Here is a 17152-nt window from a genome sequence, read left to right as displayed (position 1 = left end):
TACTCTGATTTGGGTGGTGGTTCCCCACATGCCTTATTTTCACCTGAGCAGAGGCTATATAGGGTTGCAGTTCGTTTTTATCCACTTTACACAGGTGCAGGTTTGACGTTTGCTGTGGAAATCTCATGTCAGTTATCATTGAATCAGAGTCTTGTGGGTGTAGTGATGTTGCCAGAATGGAGGAGGATGTGAACTTGTTCAGCTGAACACTCATATGTTCATATAAGAGAGTGATGAATGTGTTTTCGGGAAAAGCACACTATCTAGGAACCCATAGATTCAGATAGCTATTTGATCATAMGATTTCTGAGAAAACCATGGTTTTAGTGTCATGTGTGACATTCTGGAAAGTCCCACAGGAAAACCTCTGGTGATGAGATAAGATTCACTAATCACCTGTCTATATGAAGGTACCTGCTTTTACAAGGAACTTGTTTTCTCTGTCAGCAAGTACAGTATTACACACTAGTGTCCAGGGATGGTATTCTTCAGAGGAAATGCAGGGAGGGCTATTTTTATATTGTGAATATATGAATAACACTGCAACTTCTTAGAGGCTGGAAGCTCAGAAGAGAATACAATGAATTCTCATGTGTATCAAACACCTTTTTCATGTTTATACGTGTGTGTGTGTGTGTGTGTGTGTGTGTGTGTGTGTGTGTGTGTGTGTGTGTGTGTGATGGCGACAGGCATGCCTGTGCACATTACATTCCCGCTCATGTTCAAGCCCTGCTCCCTTGTGCGCTCCAAAATTAATTTGGCTAAGACTTGCCCCTGTTTTTCTAGAGATTTGAATGTTGTATAAACGCAGATCATTGCTATCCATATTGCTATGATGTTGCTGAGTTATCTGTGTAACTCCAGTCTATATTCCTTCAGTATGTGGTGAATTTATTTTGGGTGCCAACTTTGATGTGTTGGTTACCGCTTTTCAGAACTCGTTCACGTGTGCGCGTTCTGTACGTGCGCGTTCTGTACGTGCGCGTTCTGTACGTGCGCGTACACTCGTGGTTGCTGGAGAAGCGCGTGCCCCTTTTCCACACGGTTTCTTTCGTTGTGTCAATTGATTATTTTGTTTATTGAGATCTCTGCAACTTCAAAATGTACCAACGCAAATCAGAAAGGCCTTTGTAATGTTGTGATGATTATTCATCTGCTCTAGACATACTATATTTTCGTGCAGATCTGTGACCACTCAGCAGCCTGTCTTTTTTTTTTACCATAAACCTGTTTTGAATATTCATAAGCTATCATTTGACTAAAGAGAGCCAAATGCAGTACCTCTGTTTGACTGCATCATGTGCTTCATGCTTTCCACAACACTCAATTGGGTTTCTCTGAGATTTCACGCTGACGTACAAGGGTATTGGTTCAGGCAGAGGGTGTATGGAGGGGCTGGTTAGATACGATTCTATTAACTTTAGCCTGACCTTATTTTAGAAAAGAATGTAAAAGCGATGTGATTTCTGTTCCCGGGTTCTGCCGATGAATGAATTGCTGGTGTGACGCTGCTGGACCGTGAAGAGGTGTTGGAGACGTACAAACATCAATCTCTTTTCTTACAGTCCCATTTACTCTATCCTTCATGATTTCTATTCCTAATAAAGGATGGTCAAGGTTATTTACACAACGGGTCATTCTGCTCCCCATTGTCTTCACTCTGAGACACACACACACACACACACACACACACAACATACATGCTCACACACTTGCGCACACACTCAAAATCATGCAGTGATTATGATAATATCCTCCCTCAATCTTCACCCTCTTACAATGCTGATGTATCATACAGTATGTACACACACATTGTCCCTGTCAGCGGGAGCGTGATAACAGATCTGTCCATCCCCCACTAGCAGACAGCCAAAGGACCACTGCTCCTGTACCTGTGTGTATGAGGGAACATAGCAGCAGTCACCCATTGGGTAAATGATTCATTTATCATTGTCTATTCGCAGGGCTGCAATAGCCTGGGGGAGATGGGTGTTTTGTGTGCGTGGTATGCAGCTACAGTACCACATCTCTTTTAAAGGCTACGCTACAGTGAGGGAGTGGTCCTGCTCTGTCCCCAAAGAAAACAGTTGTCTTTAACAGTGTATTGAGGACATTGTATAACACTTGAGAGATGAGGTCACTGTCAGCTGACTGGGAACTGTCACTAAGCTCTTTGTCCACTATGCTAGAGCTGTGTTTTTGTGTGTGTGCATGCTTATACTTACCCTTGTGCTTTGTGTGAATGTTTTCACAATCTTGGGCCCTCTCTTTATGTTGAAGAATGCATTTTCTGTTATCCTGAGTTTGGAGTGTTGTTATTGGTCGAACAATATAGGGGCACATGACTGTGTGCTTTATTGACACCTCATGATGATTGCAGAGTCACCAAATATGTAACTATGTGCATCAGTTCTCTGTATTCATTGTTTTATAGAGACATTTGAAGAATTGTATTAATCTAAGGAATTGTTGCTGGAGATGCACAAGTACTAAAAAACATTAGTGGGGAAAAAAGAGACCTTTAAAACATTAGATGGCGATGTGATTGAAAGTATTCTTATCTAAAATGACCACCCGTTAGGATACAGATCACACAAGATACAGTACATTGGTCTTTGATGGTGCATTGAACTCTTCATCTATTCCAACAAAACACACAGTTAACAACAAAAAACACAAGACATATAGTAAACTTCTCCAGTTACTGCTTGCAGAAATCAAAAGAACAAAAGCCTCCCACATAGTCTCATTTGACACTTTATTCTCTGTATATTTTCCTCACTTGAGCCTGAACTGTGGACCTGCTCGTCCTCCATCTGGTCAGACTAGGTCTAGATTGTATCAGTGTTCAGGGTCTCTCTCTGATACCCTTACACTCTAGCACCTGGCTGTATGAAGGAGGTTATCTGACTGGTCCTGTTCACCACTTCTCTCCTCTTTTCCCATGCAGTCTCTCTCAACTCATTGAATTTGATTGAGAGCCCTTGTGCAGAGTGGGAGCAAGGCTTTGATCTGCTCCTAGCAGACGGACAGGTCAGTGAGAGCTCTTTGAGAGGGACAGGTGTGCTCAGGACCCTGAACACAGCCCAGGAGAGAAGAAACATGAGACCGCTCAGACTCCTTTATTTCCGGCTGTATGTGTTGGTTGTAGCAGAGTACTGTAGATAAATGGAAATCTGCTCATGAAAACGTTGCTAAGTTTGTTCAGTAAGGAAAGTAGGAGAGAAGGCAGTCTGACTCAGCGAGAGCAGATAGTTGAGTGTGACAGAACGGTGAGGTCACAGGATGTTGTAGGAGGAACCAGGATAGTTCTCTGCAGGATGACTGCTTTGCTCCAACSATCCACTGCCTTTCATATTGGACTAGAGGTGTTTTGACTGGAGGTCAGATAGATCAGCATATATACTTGCTGGGGTTTCACTATTTTAGAGGGCTATGATAGGCTATGTCTTGTCCTTCCCTGTCCTCTTCTGCAATACATGCAGTATTTGGCACAGTCTCTTCCCCTCCCACTCTGTCTGTGCGTCCTTGTGATTAGTGAAGTGAAACCGATAGGGATTTTCCGAGAGAGAGGGTTAGTGGTCTGGGCATTAAGATGTGTGTTGTTGAGAGAGAGAGTTTCTTTTTTTGCCTATGCTACCTGAGGGACAGGCGTTTCTAGTCTGACGTGTCAAGGGATTCACTCCTCCGGCCACTGTACATCTGTCTGCTACACACGTTCAATTACTCACTCAGAGGAGATTAATATTTCCAAATGGTTTACTAGAGACCATACCTCCACTCCTGCACCTACCATACCTCCACTCCTGCACCTACCATACCTCCACCATACCACCTCCACTCCTGCACCTACCATACCTCACCAATACCACCTCCACCATAACCTCCACCATACACTCCACCAATACCTCACCAACTCCTGGCACCCTACCATACCTCCACCATACCACTCCACCAATACCCACCTCCACCACACCTCCACTCCTGCACCTACCTAACCTCCACCAATACCACCTCCACCATAACCTCCACCATACAACCCTCCACCATACCCTCCACTCCTGCAACCTACCATACACCTCCACCATAACCTCCACCATACCTCCACCATACACCTCCACCATAACACTCCACACATACCTCACTACCTCACCCTACCATAAACCTCCACCATACCACGCTCCACCATACCTCCACTCCTGCACCTCCACCATACCTCCACTACCTCACCTTCCACCATACCTCCACTCCTGCACCTCCACCAATACCCTCCACTCCTCACCTAACCATACCTCCACTCCTCACCTACATCCTCCACTCCTGCACCTACCATACCTCCACCATACCACCTCCACCAATACCTCCACCATACCACTCCACCATACCTCCACCATACCACCTCCACTCCTGCACCTAACCATACCTCCACCATACCTCCACTCCTGCACCTACCATACCTCCACCATACATCCACCATACCACCTCCACCATACCTCACCATACCACCTCCACCATACCTCCACTCCTGCACCTACCATACCTCCACCATACCACTCCACCATCCTCCACCATACCTCCACCTCCGCACCTACCATACCTCCACCATACCAACCTCCACCATACTCCACCATACCACCTCCACCATACCTCCACTCCCTGCACCCTACCATACCTCCACCATACCTCCACTCCTGCACCTACCATACCTCCACATACCACCTCCACCATACCTCCACCATACCACCTCCACCATACCTCCACCTCACCTCCACATACCTCCACTCCTGCACCTACATACCACCTCCACCATACCTCCACCATACCACCTCCACCATACCTCCACCATACCCTCCACTCCTGCACCTACCATACCTCCACCATACCTCCATCATACCTCCACTCCTGCAACCTTACCATACCTCCACCATACTCCACCATACCACCTCCACCATACCTCCACCATACCACCTCCACCATACCTCCAACTCCTGCACCTACCATACCTCCACCATACCCTCACCATCCTTCCACATACCCTCCACTCCCTGCACCTACCATACCTCCACCATACCTCCACCATACCATCCACCTTCCTGCACCTACCAATATCCTCCACCATAAACCTCCACCATACTTCCACCATACCACCTCCACCATACCTCCACTCCTGCACCTACCATACCTCCACTCCTGTCTGCCTTTTACTGCGTCTGCTCTTGTGGAATTCCAAAAGGAGCAGGAGCAATTTGTTTAAAGCCTGCTCGTCTCCCTGTGTTGGGTGGGAGAGCGAAAGTGCCGTCCCACTGGGCATAGACGTCATTCTAATGTCTGATTTTGCTTAAAATGTTTGTTGAGTTGTCAACTAACGTGAATTCAACAAAAAATGTCATGTCATTGGATTTGGATTGAACATTGGGTGAAAAAAATCGGAAATTCTCTTACATTGACTTTCAATTTCAATCAGTTGTCCACTTTGATTCAAAGTCATCACATTACATTTTTTGGTGAAAGAAAATGACGTTGATTCAACCAGTTTCTGCCCAGTGGGATGTTGTTGGTCATACTGGACCCTGCTAGACAGTCTGCTGCTGGCCTAGTCTTCTAAAGCTACCTCACTGTGCATCTCGCTGTTCACGGTGTCATGCAGTTTTGCGTGTGCATTTTGAGTGGCTCTGGTTTTCTAAGGGTTGGCAAAATAAATGAATGGACCTTCACGCTCCACCCACAGTCTAGTTCTAGTAGTGTTTGATGCTCACAGGGTTCAGACCACTCTTGGCGATAGGCCTGAATGTGGTCAGACTGGCGCATCACTGAAGTCTAAAAAGACGGTCCTTCAAAGGCTCTTCATGAAATGATGGATGAAACCGTCCATGTGCTTGTCCAGGTTTAACACTGAAGGAAAGAACACATGCCTATTCATTTACTGTTAGATTTGTCATTCTACTCGTCACAGTCTGTATCCTGCATGGAAGACAGGATGTATTGGACCTTTTGATGTCTCCGGCATGGCTGCAGGTGGTCAGTAATATATTCCTCCCAGGCTCCGAGTAGAAAACACACACCTACACAATATCTCTCTCCCACAGACTGACATTAGACCAATCGGATAAGATTTTCATCTGAAAATATGAGCTTGTTGGTTGTAGTCCGCTTGGATGGGTAAGAGCTGTGTAGTACGRCAATCTGAGCTCTGCCTTTCAGATTAATATTTATATTCCAATCCTGGGTTTAATGCGAGATTGAGAGAGAGAGAGAGATGATAACGAGAGCGAAAGAGAGCTAGAACGAGAGAGAGACGCAAACAACCTGGTGACTCACTCACATGGCCGTGTTCCTGTTTTCCTGCACCGGACATAGCCAACCCGTTTCCCCTTCTATATTGGTGGTATTTGGAAGCATGCCTCCTAGGAGTCAGGTTGGGCTGCAATCTGTCTGTTTTAATCACATGGAGACATCACGTTCGGCCCTCTAGGGCCCTGATCCAACTCCGGTCATGAGTGGTGTAATGTAGCGTTGTTTGTCTTGGCCTGGCTCAGACAGCCTGTACATAGTGTCTTTGTGTCTGTCTGTCTTTGTGTCTGTCTGTCTCTCGCTGTGTGTGTGTGTGTGTGTGTGTGTGTGTGTGTGTGTGTTCCCCTGCCACAGGCCCTGACCTGGTTGTCCTGAATGCCAGATGGGTTATACTGTCTGTAATCAGCACTTAGCTCCCAGCTCAGACACGCAACTCAATGCAGCTTAGTTTGGGTTTTTGCTAGTGTAGTCTGTCTCTCTGACTGTCTCTCTGTCTGACTCTCTCTGTCTGTCTGTCTCTGTCTTTCTGTCTGACTCTCTCTGTCTCTCTGTTTGACTCACTCTGTCTCTCTGTTTGACTCACTCTGTCTCTGTCTGACTGTCTCTGACTTTCTCTCTGTCTGTCTCGGTCTACCTGACTCTGTCTGTCTGACTCTTTGTCTGACTGACTCTCCCTCCTTTTAATTCCCTGGAGATGCCTCTAAAAATGATGTATTATTAATAATAATAAGTAAATTCCGTGTTATATTCCCATCTGTCACTTAGTTCCACTTGGTAGTGGGTTGGTTGACTTGGTTCCATGCTGAATGTACTTTCTGCATCAGGGATGGGCAACTCCTCGTGGGCCGGAGTGGTGGCATACCTTTCCCCCATCCCTAGCAAACACAGCTGATTAAACTAATTGCATTTTAAACRGAAGATCATGATTAGTTGATTATTGGAGTAAGGTGTGTTCGCTGGTGCCCTGGGCATAAGAGACACCAATCAGGCCACAGAGGACTGGAGTTGCCTATCCATACCCTGCATGATTCTCCAGAGCCCTTCTCTTAATGCATTTTCTTCTGTGCATTAAGGTTGTTGAAAGGTCATTGTTGTCATCTACATGACATGTTTTGTCATAAGGTCACTGCTGATGTGTGAATAAGAGACAGTCTGCCCCCCGTCACACACGCACACAGCTATGTTTGTTTTACTCTCCTTGAAGCGACCAAACAATTGATTCTTATTCAAAATCCTATTTACCCTAACTCTTAACCTAGCCCTAAACTTTACCTTAATCCCAAAACCCTAATTCTAACCCTAACGCCTAAACTTAAAATATAATTTTCCCTTGTGGGGACCAGCGAAATGTTCCTTGTTTTACTTCTGGTCCCCACAAGGATAGTAAAACCAAAACAAACACCACACACACACACACACACGCACACGCGCACACACACACACACACAGTTTTGTTGGAGGGTTTGTTTTCAAGGCTGATACCAGGAAGTGATGTGGCTGGGTGCCAGTGTGACCACAGTGTCCCAGGCTCCCAGCAGTGACAATAATATATCAGATAATGGTGACTTGCGCTTTGTTTACCCCATGTCAATATCCTGAAGACATCAGCTSCTGGCTCTCCTTCAGTAGTCTTCCATTTTGTCCCATTACGTCAGGGTGACCAGAGAATAGCATTGTCTAATAGTCTCTGTGTGGCTGTAGATGGAGGTGTTGTCCAGTAAACAAGACAGATGCTTTCTGAATGGGAGAGCTAATGATTTCCTATAACACTTGTGGTTTCAGTGTAATTGGTTGAGATGGACGTTGGGATTCTTTTTCAGTTAAGGACCCCTTAAAGCAGACACATATCTGTCCCTCAATTCCTCATTTGAGATGAGGAAGGCTGTCATTGTGGCCACATTTAGAGAACGCCAATGCACACACAAACAGACGCTCGCACGCACACACACACACCCCCACACACATTTACTTCATTTATCAGACGCTCTTATYCAGATCAACTTACAGGAGCAATTAGGGTTGAATGCTCAAGGGCACAGCAATAGGTTTTTGACCTAGTCGGCTCGGGATTCGAACCAGCGACCTTTCGGTTATTGGCCCAACACTCTTAGACGCTAGGCTTCCTGCCACACCTCAGACAATACTCATTGACAGGAAATGTACAGTAGCTGAATCACGGTGATGTGCTCATATGCAAGCCATTGCTAACTCGCGTTAGCGTATTGACTGAAAGTCTATGCGAACTTCAAGCTTACTGTTCCCATACACTTCCAATCATTGGCCTAACGCTAGTAAGCGTTTACGCTAACGCATGTYAGCAACTTCCTTCAAACTGCATGCAGAGACATAAAATGGTATCGATGAGTTCATCTGATTATATGGGTAAGTAGGGAAAAAAGGCTTCATTCACAAAATCTCGCACTGTTCATTTAAAGGCCCACCTCAGAGGAAGTTGCTGCACCTATTCCGAGTAATTCCTGTCCTAGAGCGGAAATTCACGTTTAGGTTCCAGCTCAAAGACTGATGCATGCTGCTAATACATATTTAGAAATTTGGAGTGGGAACATTGTGGTGTAGTAGAGAAATAACAACATTTAGGTCACTGACTGACAGGTGTCAGTGGAACTAGCTAGCATGATAACTTTCATTACCTAGCTAAGGTTATGTCATCACCATTTCAGTTTCGACTACCATAATAATTAAGACTGTCATAATAATAATTATTTCAGAAAAAGACTAGCATCCTACCTGTCAAGAAATKAGTTTCAGCTAAGCTATGCCTATACCAGTTGTTGACGTTGTCTTTTGACAGTGGGAGAAAAAGTACTCAATTGTCATACCTGAGTAAATGTAAAGATAACTTAATAGAAAATGACTCAAGTAAAAGTGAAAAGTATTTGGTTTTAAATGTACTTAAGTATCAAAAGTACAAGTATAAACCATTTCAAATTCCCTATATTAAGCAAACCAGACRGAACAATTTTCTTTCTTTTTTTTGACGGATAACCAGGGGCACACTCCGACTCTCAGACATAATTTACAAACGAAGCATTTGTGTTTTGTGAGTCCGCCAGATCAGAGGCAGTAGGTATGACCAGGGATGTTCTCTTGATAAGTGTGTGATTTTGACCATTTTCTTGTCAAAATGTAACGAGTACTTTTGGGTGTCAGGGAAAATGTGTGGAGTAAAAAGTACATTATTTTCTTTAGGAATTTAGTGAAGAAAAAGTAAAAGTTGGCAAAAATATAAGTAGTAAAGTACAGATACCCCAAAAAACTACTTAAGTCGTACTTTAAAGTATTTTTACTTAAGTWCTTTACACCACTGCCTTTTTGATAATTCCAGTGAAACCGTGTCGGATTCCAGACGTCATTAATATTTGGACATGCACAGGGACATGATCAAAATAGCTATATTCTTTGTTCTCTCTTAATTTCTGCAAGCTAGCTAGCGTTGTCTAAATTGTGCAGCTATATATCAATGCATTGTCTAAATTGCAGCCACGAATCCGCCATAGAAAAAGAAAGAATATAACCTCTGGTAGTATGGATAGCCTAACTAGTGAACGGGTTGGAGTGTTTTATTGAATTAATGTGCACGTTTTTTTTGCATGGCCTGGTGCCCTGTGAGGGTGGAGATCTCTATTTAGGATCAATGGAATGGTTGAAAATGAGCAAACCCTGCATCAGGCCATGCAAAACTAATTTGCCTAAAACGTTAGTGGTCAAATCCATTCATCTTGGGGTGACAGGGGGAGCGGGGTTTACCATTTTTATAAAATTGTTATATTTTATTTCTATGCAGAATAGCTCAAAAATAAGTGAAACTTGACAAACGATACACTAGATTGGGATATTTTGCTGGTAAAAAAGGTGAGGGGCAAAAACATAACTTTGACCCCCCCCCCCCCATTTTTAATTTACTCTATGGGAAGGCGCCCAAGTGTAGGGTGGTCACTAATTAACACAGCCACAAAGTTATAAACCCTGTCTATTTCTACTTTCTCTTAAAATCAGATTTTTAACCTAAAACCTTAGCCTAACTAGACTGCTAACCGTAGCCTAACCAGACTGCTAACCTTAGCCTAACCAGACTGCTAACCTTAGCCTAACTAGACTGCTAACCTTAGCCTAACCAGACTGCTAAACCTTAGCCTAACCAGACTGCTAACCTTAGCCTAACTAGACTGCTAACCTTAGCCTAACCAGACTGCTAACCTTAGCCTAACAGACTGCTAACCTTAGCCTAACCAGACTGCTAACCTAGCCTAACAGACTGCTAACCTTAGCCTAACCAGACTGCTAACCTTAGCCTAACCAGACTGCAACCTAGCCTAACCAGACTGCTAACCTTAGCCTAACCAGACTGCTAACCTTAGCCTAACCAGACTGCTAACCTTAGCCAACCAGACTGCTAACCTTAGCCTAACCAGACTGCTAACCTTAGCTAACAATGCTACTAGCCTACTAACATGCTACCTTAGCCTAACTAGACTGCTAACCTTAGCCTAACTAGACTGCTAACCTGCCTAACTGACGCTACTTAGCCTAACCAGTACTGCTACCTTAGCCTAACCAGACTGCTAACCTTAGCCTAACAGACTGCTAACCTTAGCCTAACGATGCTACTAGCCTAAGACTGCTCTTAGCCTAACCAGACTGCTAACCTTAGCCTAACCAGACTGCTAACCTTAGCCTAACTAGACTGCTAACCGTAGCCTAACCAGTGTTTCCCAAACTCTGTCAACGGGACCCCAAGGAGTGCACGTTTTGGTTTTTGCCCTAGCACTACACACGCTGATTGTAATAATCAACTAATCATCAAGCTTTGAGACCGAGTTTGGGAAATGCTGGCCTAACCCTAACCATAAAGTAAGATCAAAGCWAATTTTTGTTTTCAGGAATTTGTACGATATAGCCAATTTTGACAATATCTGGCTGTTTTATCTAGTGGAATCCCAAGTGTAGGCTACAGAGAAAAGCTGTTTGGCTCTCAGACGACTCGCAAATAGGAAGAATTTCCAGCAGTTGTTTCTGCTTAATAAACATTGCCATGCTGGTGGGTGGTAACATTGAAATAAAACCCAGCCCTGAAACAAAATGTAGGCTGAAAAGAATTKGCATGTCATCTCATAGGAAAAGACACGTAAGACTCACGAAAACACCCAAAGTCACACATTCTAATTTGTCACTTGAAGCACAACTACTTCATACTTTGACTAAAACAATTACTCATTGACTTATATTGTTGTGCAAMATTGTTGGTAAGCTCTGGCCATCGTCTTTTAGCTTGAAAAAGTGGATTTATACTGGTGTGGGCRTTTWRAAGCACATCAGCATATTAACATTTTTTGGAGTGGTTGCAAATATTTAGCAGTGGTGGGCCACCGCTGCTAAATRAATATAGGGGAAACACTGCTATACCCTATACCCTCCCCCTCTGTGAGCTATCTGTCCGTCCATCTTCCTCCATGTTTTAATTGTTGCTTTTCACTCTTTGCCAGGTTAACAGAGCCATCAGGTTCCCTCACAGATGGACCTATCAACTACAAGTACAAGACTAAGTGCACCTGGCTGATCGAGAGCTAGTAAGTAGCTCTTTCTCTCTTTCCTCTGTTCATACCCTCTTCTATCTATATTCTGTACAGTATGCATTCATTCTTAGACTGATYTGTTATTTTTCAGTGGTCTTCATGTTAAACTCTTTGACTAATGTAAAGACTCCTGATCATCGTGGGCAGTGTTGTAGTTACTWCTGCAGCCCAATAGCTACCCATTTTAAACCTCTATGTTCTGTCGTCCAGCCCAAACGCTGTGCTCAGGTTGCGCTTCAACCATTTTGCCACGGAATGTAGCTGGGACCACATGTACGTCTACGATGGAGACTCCATCTATGCACCTCTGGTTGCAGTATTCAGGTGAGATCATCATGCTGTATGCATGTACATACGTGTGTACTCTCTAGTATGCAGTCAACTGTACATGCACGAACTCCAAATACTGTATACCTCAAACCTAGTTGGGCGGATCACATGCCGCTACATAGAATCCACACAGTGATGATTCAGAATACTGGCTAGCTGAAGAGGAATTGTTCTCTCTCTTTCCATTATAGGTAACGAGTGGGTGTTATCAATGGATTAATATTCTGCATTTACACTGAGTAAAAATATGAACGCAACATGTAAAGTGTTGGTCCGATGTTTCATGAGCTGAAATTAAAGATCCCAGAAATGTTCCATATAGACATAAAGCTTGTTTCTTTCAAATGTTGTGCACAAATTTGTTAACATCCCTGTTTGTGAGCATTTCATCTTTGCCAAGATAATCCATCCACCTGACAGGTGTGGCATATCAAGAAGCTGATTAAACAGCATGATCATTACACAGGTGCACCTTGTGCTTGGGACAATAAAAGGCCAATCTAAAATGTGCAGTTCTGTCACACCACAATTCCACAGATGTCTCAAGTTTTGAGGGAGTGTGCAATTGGCATGCTGACTGGAGGAATGTCCACCAGAGCTGTTGCCAGAGAATGTAATGTTAWTTTCTCTACCATAAGCCGCCTCCAATGTCGTTTTAGAGAATTTGGCAGTACATCCAACTGGCCTCAACCTCAGACCACATGTAACCACGCYAGCCCAAGACCTCCACATTCGGCTTCTTCACCTGCGGGATYGTCTGAGACCAGCCACCCGGACAGCTGACGAAACTGTGGGTTTGCACAACCAAAGAATTTCTGCAATAACTGTCAGAAACCGGGGAAGCTCATCTGAATGTTCGTCGTCCTCACCAGGGTTTTGACCTGACTGCAGTTCGGCGTCGTAACTGACTTCAGTGGGCAAATGCTCACCTTCGATGGCCACTGGGACGCTGGAGAAGTCTGCTCATCACAGATGAATCCTGGTATCAACTGTACTGGGCAGATAGCAGATGGCGTAGTGTGGGCGAGCGGTTTTCTGATGTCAATGTTGTCAACAGAGTGCCCATGGTGGCRGTGAGGTTACTGTATAGGCAGGCATGAGCTACGGACAACGAGCGCAATTGCATTTTATCGACGGCAATTTGAATGCACAGAGATACCGTGACGAGATCCCGAGGCCCATTGTTGTGCCATTCATCCTCTGCCATCATCTCATGTTACAGCATGGTAACAAGCACGGTCCCATGTCGCAAGGATCTACACAATTCGTGGAAGCTGAAAATGTCTGTTCTTCCATTGCCTGCATACTCACCAGACATGTCACCCATTGAGCATGTTTGGGATGCTCTGGATTGACCTGTACGACAGSGTGTTCCAGTTCCCGCCAATATCCATCAACTTCGCACAGCCATTGAAGAGGAGTGGGACAACATCACAGGCTACTATGAACAACAAACAGCCTGATCAACTATGCGAAGGAGATGTCGCGCTGCATGAGGCAAATGGTGGTCACACCAGATACTGACTGGTTTTCTGATCCACACCCTTACCTATTTTAAAGGTATCCGTGACCAGCGGATGCATATCTATATTCCCGACATGAAATCCATAGATTAGAGCCTAATGAATTTATTTMATTTCACTGATTTCCTTATATGAACTGTAACTCAGTAAAACCTTTGAAATTGTTGCGTTTTATATTTTAGTTCAGTGTAGCTCTTAGGCCTGTTTTAGGTGTTCCTCCTCTCCAGTCTTTAGAAGTAGTATTCTCCACCCACCCTCCCTCCCTCCCMYTTTGAAGAATAGGTCCCTAATGTAATTCCTTCCACTGGGGGTCCTTCCATATGGACTCTCCCCTTGTCCATCAGTATTGGCTGTGTGGTCTTTGTGTTGAACCTGGTTGTGGTCTTCCCGGTGGGGAGCGGATTTCTCCTCCCTCTTTGATGACCTTGATTGAGCTGTGCAGTGCAGGCCTGAGTTTGATCCTCCATGCAATGGAGGGATCGATCCCGAGAGAGGAAGGAGTCACTTTCTCCCAATGATGTAAGGAGGGGAGGGGGGTTTTCATGGTGACAGCAAACCAGCTCAGCAGTCAAGCAAAGAGCGATCATTTATCCAGCAAGCTTTGGAGCTTAACGAGTGTGTGCGTGCGTGCGTGCGTTGCGTGCGCGTAATGTATTTTTATTTTTCTCCCACAGCGGTCTTGTTGTCCCGGAAACGAGAGGGAATGAGACTGTTCCGGAAGTGGTAGCCACCTCTGGATATGCACTGTTGCACTTTTTCAGTGACGCTGCCTACAACCTGACTGGATTCCACATCTCCTACTCGTGAGTAGCCCCAGCCCATACACACTACTACATTCACAGTCAAAATCCTCACCTATACCATATATGACCAATAGGGAAGTCTCTGGCTCAGTAGCAGACAAGTCTTAACTGACTTGCCTAGTTAAATAAAGGTAAAGTTTTAAATTTAAAATAACAGTTCCATGATGGTAGTGACTGCCCATTACTGCTTATCACTTATTAACCATCATTTATTTCACTTTAATAAAATATTACATTTGTTTTATTTGATGACTTTATTRTTTCATTCCTAGTCATAATCACATCTCTTTAGAGCTGCTACCYATGCGGTCTGACAAAATCACTATTTTGTAGTTCTTCAAAGTAAATWAGCCATACTTTTATGACTGCTGAATACCAACTATTAAACACTTGGCTCGTGTATTTTCAGGTAGAGATATATTGAGAGCAGTTTCTTCGAGGTATCTCCTCTTGACCGCGCATTCTGCTGTCTCTTATGTAGTAAGCTTAAAAGAAACAGACCGGACAAGTAGCCGCGCAATGGATTATGGTCATTGTAGTTAATTATCATGTTTTCTCTTCTAAACTATGTGGAACATTGGCTCCCTACTACATTGCACAGTTCAGGCATGATCAGATTTATCTCTAGAAAAACTGCAATTTGCGCATTGAGCTCACAGAAAAAACAATTCTGAAATGGAATTCAAATAATTGAAATGGTGTTTTTCAATTAGTTGTTTACAAAACTGAAAATAAATAACCAACATGTCAGTTAATCGCTCAGCACTACTGCACACATACAACTTCAGACTCTCTAGGCCACATTGTAGACCCTGGAGACGAGGGTCTACAATGTCTGTCACAGAGTAGCTGGGAATTGGCATTACAGCTGAGAGGATGACACCCCTTAACATAGGAGATACATGTGTGTGTGTGATTCTGAAAATGAATTCATTGGGTTGTCTCAGAAAGCAGCAGCCAAAGAGAAAGAKGGGCTTTCAAATAAGTCAAGCTCAGCCTGGAGGCCTCCAGCACAGACACACACCATGTGGCCATAAAGGTGTTGCCATAGCAACACTCTTGTCACAGCGGTAAACATTATAGTCCCCCTGTTGCTGAAAAGCCCATGTATTATCCTGGATCCTTGACCTCCTTCTGTTTCTGTCTACCTTCCCTCTTTCTCTATTCTTTTGTCTGCACATCTCTTTAATTCTCTCTCCATTTCTCTGTATCTCACTCTGTGTCTGTTCTGCTCCCTGAAAACACACACCCCAATAAATGTCAATCACCTCTGTCAATAAATCATTCTTTCAGCTATTTGTTTGTCCTCAATTATTTATTTATTTTTATTCAACATTTATTGATACAAGTAAGTGAATTAAGAGCAAATTCTTATTTAAAATGATAACCTTTCCAAATGTACTTCCCCATCCCTGCCATGGTCTCATGCTTTCACTCATTTAATTCACCATCTCTCCATTCTGGGTCTACAGGGTCAACTCGTGCCCCAATAACTGCTCCGGTCATGGGAAGTGCAGCACAGGGAACTCCATCGCCAGCCGGGTGTACTGCGAGTGTGAGAAGTACTGGAAGGGCGAGGCCTGTGACATCCCCTACTGCAGGAACAACTGTGGCAGCCCCGACCAGGGCTACTGTGACCTTACTGGGGAGAAGAGCTGTGTCTGCAACGACAGCTGGCAAGGTCTGGCTAGTGCTATGGTTATATCGTGTCAAAGTTTTCACAATGTTGTGGTGTGGTATCTTCATGTTGGTTCATAGGGTTCATTCAATCTTCAATGACAAAGGTAAGTTATTTTTGTTCTTGTAGATTGAGTCCCACTGCCATCTTCTGGCTGAAAGGAGAACTGTGAAGAGAGAGGCACAGAGACCATGTTTCATATGTTACAGTGATACAAGCTGACATCTGAAGTGCTCAGCAGATATGACAGTCTTAGTTTAGATGAAGGGAATGAGGTCATGTTGTAGTATGCATGTAGTCTGTTAGATAATAGCGGACACTGTTTTGACAGCTTGATAGTTGGAGCCTTTTTCATGTTGAGTATCCCATGCTCTAACAATCTAATCTTGAGATGAAGGTGGAAGACCATCGGTTTCGGCATGATCTTATTTAAAATGACCCATCCAGTCCGTTTTCATACAGGCTATACTAAATACAACACTTGCTTGGTTGTTGACTAAGAGGAGCTCTTATGTTCCATGTCTGCCACCTAGTGGTGCTGGAGGTTTTGTTCTTACGCCTGGTGGGTCGCTGGTCTAGGTATCCTCTTAGTATAACCATGCATTGACTTGATCTCTACTGTTCCTGAATACTGTATGGTGATGTATTAACATGTCTTATTTACAGTAGAACCACCCAAGCACCTCTCAATGAGACGGAACTGTCTAGCAGGGTAGAACCACCTAAGCACCTCTCAATGAGACGGGACTGTCCAGGGTAGAACCAACCAATCACCTCTCAATGAGACGGAACTGTCCAGCAGGGTAGAACCAACCAATCACCTCTCAATGAGACGGAACTGTCCAGCAGGGTAGAACCAACCAATCACCGCTCAATGAGACGGAACTGTCCAGCAGGGTAGAACCACCCAATCGCCTCTCAATGAGACGGAAC

At 44.2% G+C, this 17152-nt stretch overlaps 1 protein-coding gene across 2 annotated transcripts in view; it reads left to right on the top strand.

Moving 5' to 3' along the window:
• LOC111951590 (attractin-like protein 1) overlaps positions 1-17152 on the top strand; it is a 91887-nt gene that overhangs the window by 33378 nt on the left and 41357 nt on the right. For both annotated transcript variants that reach the window (XM_070434986.1, XM_023969757.3), the window contains exons 2-5: positions 11796-11879; positions 12096-12209; positions 14413-14541; positions 16014-16222. In XM_070434986.1, coding sequence (XP_070291087.1) covers positions 11796-11879; positions 12096-12209; positions 14413-14541; positions 16014-16222 — 536 coding nt within the window. The remainder of the gene's footprint in view (positions 1-11795; positions 11880-12095; positions 12210-14412; positions 14542-16013; positions 16223-17152) is intronic.

The sequence above is a fragment of the Salvelinus sp. IW2-2015 genome, linkage group LG25 (assembly GCF_002910315.2).
Source record: "Salvelinus sp. IW2-2015 linkage group LG25, ASM291031v2, whole genome shotgun sequence".
In the NCBI taxonomy this organism is placed as follows: domain Eukaryota; kingdom Metazoa; phylum Chordata; class Actinopteri; order Salmoniformes; family Salmonidae; genus Salvelinus; species Salvelinus sp. IW2-2015.
This window is presented reverse-complemented; position numbering and strand designations above follow the sequence as displayed.